Here is a 7864-nt window from a genome sequence, read left to right on the forward strand (position 1 = left end):
TTCCTTCTAGTGTGCCCACGTCCCCCCACATCTTAGTGTCATCAGCAAATTTGAACAGGGTGCTTATTACCCCCTCGTCCAAATCACTGATGAAGATGTTGAACAGTGCAGGCCTGAGGACTGAGCCCTGCGGAACCCCACTGCCCACGTCCTTCCAGGTTGAGAAGGACCCATCCACTACCACCCTCTGGGTGCGGCCCTCCAGCCAGTTGGTGACCCATTTGACTGTGTAGGTGTCAACACCACAGTCCCACAGTTTCTTAATGAGAACGGGGTGAAAGACAGTGTCGAAAGCCTTCCGGAAGTCCAGGAAGACTATGTCCACTGCTACCCCTGCATCTAATGATCTGGTGATCATTGTGAATATATTTGTCATCATGAATTCTTTCAGTACTCAGAACTCGCCCCTCCCCCAATAAAAAACATGCATATAGTTGGTTTAAAATATAAACCCTTAATTGTATGGATCTATTAATGCTACCTCTATTTTCAAGTTTTAGGATCACACTGAAGCATCAAAGTACAAGATTTTTGAAGAGCCCAACACACAACCCATGTCCAAAATAAACAATCTGTTAAGAACTGGATGGTTTCATTCAATAGTTTTCAGCATGGGGCTATGCAAGGTATTACTACTCTGAAGCTCCCTCTACACGTAACAAGTGTCATGCAATTAACTGATTAATTGCGCAATTAGCTTGAGACCAGCTACATGTGAATAGTAGCCATCACACAATTAAAAGGTCCAACCAGCTATAAAGTTAGACCTTGAAAATGTGTACTAACTTGAATTGGCTGCTGTAATCCCCAAGGCTTGGAGTTGCATGAAAACCCTGGATCTATATGGGGCTCTTCATCCTGGCTGTGCCTCAAGTGCAGTCAGGACCAAGAGTCCTGCACCTAACAGGGCTTTGGATCCCAGCTCCACCTCATGCTCAGCCAGGATGCAGAGCCCCATCAGCTATGGAGTTTCTGGGTCCCAACTGCACAAGGTCGAGTTGGGACAAGAGCCCCATCAGCTAAAGGGTCTCTGGGTCCCAGCTGCAAGAGGCAAGAGCATGGAGTGGCGGGAGGGGTGGCGAGTGGCGAGAGCATGGAACGTGGAGTGGGGTTAGGGGCGGGTGGTAAGCAGAGCCTATGGCCCTGTCCACAGGGCCTATACAGCACTGTCTGCAGGACTCCCCAAAGCACAGAACCCAAGGCAGTCGGCTCAATTCCCACCCCCCCAGGGATGGCTCTGGCTGGGAGCTTTAGCAATGGGGGCTTTAGCCATGGGTAGCTGCTTCTTGCCAATCCAGGGGGAGCCCAGGATTGGGCTTCTCCTAGACCAACAATAAAGTGCAGTTGGATCTAATGCACAGTCCCACAATCACGCCTCCTGCCACACAAGTTTGGCATGGCAGGGGCCACAGCTGTGTGGACCACGGATTAGATCCAATCATGCCTTTACCTGTACGTGTAGAGGGGGCCTGATAGGTATACGCATTACTACTCTGGGGCAACAAGCAGCAGGCATTCTTATAATTTAGAATGCAGACCTAAAACATAGTCTCCTGAAGAAAACTTAAAACTCCATATTCTTGTGTGCTGGAGAAATTAACCTTTAAAAAAATGCTTTTGAGTCCACTTGAATGTTCAGTGATGTAGGAGAATGCAAGGTATAAATGCAAAGTCAGCAGTTTCATTTATAGTACTAGTGAAGCTGCAACTACTTACCCCAGAGTCATGTTGGTCTTAAGATATTAGTCTATATTATGTTTTTATGGCCTAATGTTTCTCACTATTGCTAAAATTTTGCTGTTCAACAAGTAGCAGGAATCATTGAAGCCTCAAAGTTTTCATGGCCTCAGGCACTATGGGAGCAGTATCCTCTAATCCTTTTCACAGCAGGAATAAAGGAGAAGTTACTAAACATCCAGTAGTCTCATGAACTATCCTGTACTAAGGTTAACACTATTGCTGATATGAAGCATCATCAGTGAAATATTTTTAGTTTTAAAAAAAATCTCATTGTCTAGAATAGAGAAATGTACAAAGCCTTATCAGAGAGGGAAAATTTTTCTCACCGGTTTATTTGTTATCTTCATAGGCGCAGTAGAAATCAATTTCTATTTCTGTATATGTCATGGAAGGACTAGAAAAATCCATCATATTTTTCAGTTTTCTATCCCAGTCAGACTGATTTTTTGAAGTGGCTTAGAAATTTCACACAGATCTACTGATGACTTTTTTAAATAACTGTCAGCCTTACGATTTTGAAGCCTCAAATGTTTTGCTTTCCTTATACATAAATATGTGCATGTGTAAGTTATAAGCATGTATGAAAGAGTAAGACTGAAGTCTAGGTTTTTCATATAGTTCCAAGTGTTCAACCATCTCCAGATTTTTTAAAGGGGAAAAAATTGTTCTATTAAAGCCAGATTATACAATATCTTTACTTACCTTGTAAGTAGTATGACTGACTTCAGGACTTCTTGTGGAATCAACAATTATTCAATAAATAAATTATTCAATTAAAGTTGTGTACCAGAATCTAGTCCACAATCCTAATCCAGACAATTTTGCTTAGAGCTAAGCAAAATCTAGTGGACAGCTCCTTAAATGCTATCATTTATAGTATATAAAGTTTGACTTCTGAAATATTTTCAGATGGAACTATAATCTATAGGACCTACCTGAAGACTGAACACAGTGAGGAAAACATTGAATTCTGGCTCGCATGTGAGACTTACAAGAAGACTGCATCACAGAAGAAAAGAAATTCTATGGCCAAGAAACTTTTTAAAGATTATATTCAACCCCACGCTCCTAAAGAGGTGAATTAACATTTAAAGACTCACATACATACACACACAAGGAAAACTACTTGGAAAATATGCATATCTGCCAAATCTGAAGGCAGCTTGCAAAATGTAACAACCCATCCTCGGCACTGGCACTCCCTATACAAAGCAATATGCAAACCTTGATTTCTGAATTGCTGAAGTACTGAAACAAGTCATTATCCCCATTTTACAGACCAAGTAACTGGGGTATACAGACAACTCATTTAACCAAATACCACCGAAGGAATAAATGTCAGAAATTAACTGAACCAAGTTTCTGGTTCTCTACTCTCTTTTTTTTTTCAGACCCAATACAATGCCCATAATGTGAGTCTTTCCATTCACTTTACTGGACTTTAGATAAGGTCCTTACTGCACCTACTCATTAGTCTTTGCTTATGCACCTGAAAATGAGGTAAAATCTGTTTATTTACATTTGTCTGGAAAACTGACCAGTGCTAGCTAAAAGCCAATCAAGTCCCCAAAGGTACTGAAAGAGTTTGAAGAAGAATCCATTCCAAATGATTTACCTATATCTATTATGATTTACTATTTACCTATATTTATAATGATTTACCAATAGCTATAACTATTAATGATTTCCTGCAAACACATTTGAGCAAACCTGTGTAGGTTTTTTTTCTGACAAATGGCAACAAATGGCTATTATAATAGCACTTTCCTCCTCGACAGGTCATTTTTAGTATCTTTACAAGTATGCCTGTTTAGTTTATTGTCAATAATAAATAGCAATAATGCACCTTCTATCCCAGCTGGCACTGGAGGGGTAATACCACTCTGAAAAATTAAAACTAAATTATTTTCTGCCTAATTCATCATGTTATCTAGGTTCCAAACAACCTATATTGCCAAGGGTGTTAGCCAAAAAGGACACTGCTTGATCCCTGATGTCTGACTGAGGTTAAAGGGACTGACTCAGTTTAAAGCTTCTAGATTAAAAGACATAATAGGATGGCTAGATAAAAAGTAAATTGGATTGGATTTAAAAATGTGATTTTTTTAATCCCATTTTGCTTGTGTATATACAGGAAATGCAATATACACAAGTAATTAACTCCATTTTACTTTTCCCAAATGGAAGGGAAGATAGAATTAACAGTCATAATCATAAGTCAAGCTGTAAGAGATGAGGCTTTTTTTTAATCTCATAATTTTATACAATAAAATAATAGATGTTTGATTCTTTCTATTTTCTTTATGATTTCTGATCTAGTAAGACACTTATTTTACATTTTCATGCATTTCTTTGCAAATATAATGGCTACTGGTTTGGGTTTAATTTTCTACACAAGACTTGATAATGATCTCAACATAGCTCTCGCTCTAGAAAAACTCAGAGGTATTCAGGAAACTGTAGATTGCAGTTAAAACACTACAATCCCTGCAGGATCTTAACACAGTAAATAAAACAGTCATTATCCACGTCTGCAGGTCCCCTTTCATTCTCTGAAAGGGCAAACCTGTCTTAGAAAATAGCAAAGCAATGCCACTCTATCTGATTTAATTATTTTGTTTGAGGTCAGAAGTCTAATTGTTACCAGCATTTCCTAATCTGATACATCCACAAAACCTTCCACTGCAAATCTTGGATTACAACAGGTGTCTGCACAGATTGTCTAGTTAGGGATAATGTATTAGTCTGTCAGATCATATCTATAACAACTTCATACTATAACAACTTCAGTAGCCTATGATTCCAAAGTATAGCTTAAGTGTAGTTGATCAGGACTTTGGACTATCAAGCTACCTATTTAGGTACCTAAATAACATTTTAGGATATTTATATGTGTACCTAATTTACCTTTTCAGTATGCCCGCTTCTGGACAAGTCAGCCTATCAGTCACACTTCTGGAGGACTCCTGTGGTTTTTTGTCGTAACTGGGCCCTCCAGCTTGGACATTTGTGTTGTCACCCATCCTGGAATAAGTAACAGGGTCACCTAATCCACAGCCACAATTTAATGCTGGCATAGAGACACTTCAGATTTACTAGACAAAACCTTCAATCCTGGTCTCTGCAGGTAGCCCCCAGAAGCAGCCTCTATTTCTCTCTTACCAAGAGCAGTAAGGCTCTGGTCAGCTCAACTCAGACCTGGTTGGCCTTTCTACAGAGGACTTCTGACAGGCTGCAGTTTGCAGAGAGCACTTAGTTTCCAGACTTCCTGCTTCACATAAGAGCAAACTATCGATCCTCCTTCCCAGTCACCCCTTAGCAGCTGCTCTTTATCGCACTTTAGTCCAACACCAAACACGTGTAGCAGATGAGTAATCGAACAAGGCTGGCTAGCTCCAGGTCTTGTAACCCTTAAAGGATCAGGGTAGCTGTCAAAACTGATAATAAAGAATTAAAGACTCAGAGGGGGAAAGTTATTGTTTATTTTTTATGATAGTCTTACTGCCATCGCACCAACATGATATATGGTGTCAAAGCTGATTGAATTGGTGTACATCTACTCATCTTCATTTCTGTAGTGCTTTCTCTCTGTTTTCCATATGCGTATTGCAACCTTATGTATCATTGTTTTATTTTTCAGATTAATATTGACAGTCCTGCAAGGGAAGCCATTACCAGGAATATTCAAAAACCAACTCAGTCCTGTTTTGATGAAGCTCAGAAAATTGTTTACATGCATATGGAAAGGGACTCATATCCCAGATTTCTTGGATCAGATATCTATCAGAAACTTAGGCTTCAGACTGACAGCAATGATTCACTGATACATTAAAGAGAAGACTGAGGACTTGGAAAAGATTTTCTTCTAGTTAATGTTTCTATATGCTAAAGTAAACAAAACAGAAGAAGTGGTATTCTGGATGTATTTGCATGACAAGTAAAGATAGTATAGTCTTACATTGATATTGTACCTGATCGGGAATGCATCCCCATCCTCCTCCTGCACCTCATAAAATTTCAAATTAATTTCTGAATTTCAATTTGGATCAAACACTGAAAAACATGAGACCAATCAACCAACTCTTCCCCATCCAAATATCAGTCATAATGCAAGAATTATGATTTAGAAATACCACCATGCCTTATGGGTACTTAATGTTATCACTCCTGTAGACAGCCAGGATTCCTGGTTAAGTAGATATCCCACAAAGCACTATGGTCTCAGCAAAAGGAGAAAAGCTACAGTACCTCATGGGAAGTTAATTGTTGTATTGCATCATGGACAAGTTTGCTCATCTGGAGAGCCTGAACCAGAGAGAGAAGCCATGAAACACCCATATGACAAGTCCCCACATGACAAGTCATAGATTCATAGATGCTAGGGTTGGAAGGGACCTCAACAGATCATCGAGTCCAACTCCCTGCCTAGGCAGGAAAGAGTGCTGGGGTTAGATGATCCCCGCCAGATGCCTATCCAGCCTTAAGATGCCTATCCAGCTAACAGTCCCCTCTGTTTGTTCATTATTTGACAAAATAAAATAAAAAATTCTGAGTAAAGCAGTTTTTTTCACAAAAAACCCAGCTTTCAATTTACAAACAATTTTGTGGAAAATTGTGATTCTAATATATGTGTGTGTGTGTGTTCTCTTTAATGTTGTTTATAAATACATTAAATTGCATTGTTAAAACACTGTACTTGATTACTGTATATTATGAGAGAACTGGATTGCTGTGTTAGTGCATTTCTTTAGCATTTTGAATAGTACTCGACCACTAACAAGGGAGACCATAATAAAATAGGGTGGCTTTGAGAAATGCCAAGAGGTAAGTCAGTAAATGTAAAGAGTGTACAGTATAGTATGCAGAAACTGTGAAATGTGCATTTCATTTTAGTTATGATGTATTATATATAGTATGAAACTACAATTAGATCTTGTGGATAATATAAGCTGTACAGTACATGGGCTGGTTTCCCAAGTTCATCTTTACTAACAGTCTATTTAGTATAGTGATTTTGTAGTCACTGTTACATAGGTACATGTACATATGTATGTACGTTGACATCAGAACATCAAACTACTGCATAAGCTGCACTCTCTCTCTCCCTCCTCCTCCCTCTCTCCCACCCTCAACACACACAGCAGAATAAATTTGTTTGTCCAGCCAGCAATTCAAAATAGCAGGATATAGCAGTAAAACCAAGCCCATGGTTTCAGTCCTCCCTAATCCTACTGAAGTCAACCAGAGACTTTCTACTGCCTTCAGGAAATTTTCGCCTGGCTTAGGTACCTCTATACTGGACAGCATTGTTCAGCATAGACCAAAGATTGTTTGCATTATGCTCTCAAGCACTTTTATTCAAAGAGGTGAGAGGAGCAAGTCCCAGAACCAAAGGACAAGCCCCATATACACCATAGCCATCATGCTAATTCTTTAGAGTGTTTTTCCAAATAAGAAATGGAAAATTTACTTTGTAAAATTGTTTGTGCCTAAAGATATTTCAGTAATGCAGTCATTTATCTGAGAAATATATTTTACACTGGAAATGAAACATAGCTAGAAAGGCAAGTTATTTGTAATGCTGGGAGAAGATAGATCATAACAATAGCACTAGTTGGAAAGTCTAGCTCCATTAACAAGGCAAAGGAGGCTTGTAGCAGTTTAGTCAAGCTCCTATTTACCAGAACCACTTACCTGAACAGTCTTTTGGTCCCACAAAGGTAATCAAAATGTAGCAGAAAGCCCCTTTGTACATTTCCCTTTTGGACATGGATATAACAGAAACCCCTTCTTGCCTGCAACCTCTCCTCCCCCCCCATTTTGTGCCTTTCTTATTCTTCTAAGTATTGGCAGAGACCTAGCACACTCACTGCCTGGGTGTGGCAAAGCTCAGAGCAAGCCAGAAAGCTGGAGTGGCTTTCTGTAGGAAAAACCTAGAAACTACATCTACATATCAGTCAACTCACTCACTGTCCTCTGTAGCCTTTAATCCTCACTAACTCAAATTGCATTTTTTATATATTTCTCCCAGTGCCTTTTTATATTTAATCTGTCTCATTTTTACCGTGGCATTTTGTATTTTATACTTTTAAACTCTTAAAGAATGTACTCCCTTGTAGCATGA

The 7864-nt window shown here is 39.2% G+C and overlaps 1 protein-coding gene across 1 annotated transcript in view; it reads left to right on the plus strand.

The window, feature by feature from the left end:
* LOC109305391 (regulator of G-protein signaling 13-like) overlaps positions 1-5575 on the plus strand; it is a 15473-nt gene extending 9898 nt beyond the window's left edge. Inside the window, exons 4-5 of the mRNA XM_019528381.1 lie at positions 2650-2816; positions 5381-5575. Of these exons, the coding sequence (XP_019383926.1) occupies positions 2650-2816; positions 5381-5572 (359 nt within the window). The 3' untranslated portion in view covers positions 5573-5575. The remainder of the gene's footprint in view (positions 1-2649; positions 2817-5380) is intronic.
* Positions 5576-7864: the final 2289 nt, after the last annotated feature.

Source organism: Gavialis gangeticus, unplaced genomic scaffold, assembly GCF_001723915.1.
Source record: "Gavialis gangeticus isolate Ggan-Ray unplaced genomic scaffold, GavGan_comp1, whole genome shotgun sequence".
NCBI classification, from domain to species: domain Eukaryota; kingdom Metazoa; phylum Chordata; order Crocodylia; family Gavialidae; genus Gavialis; species Gavialis gangeticus.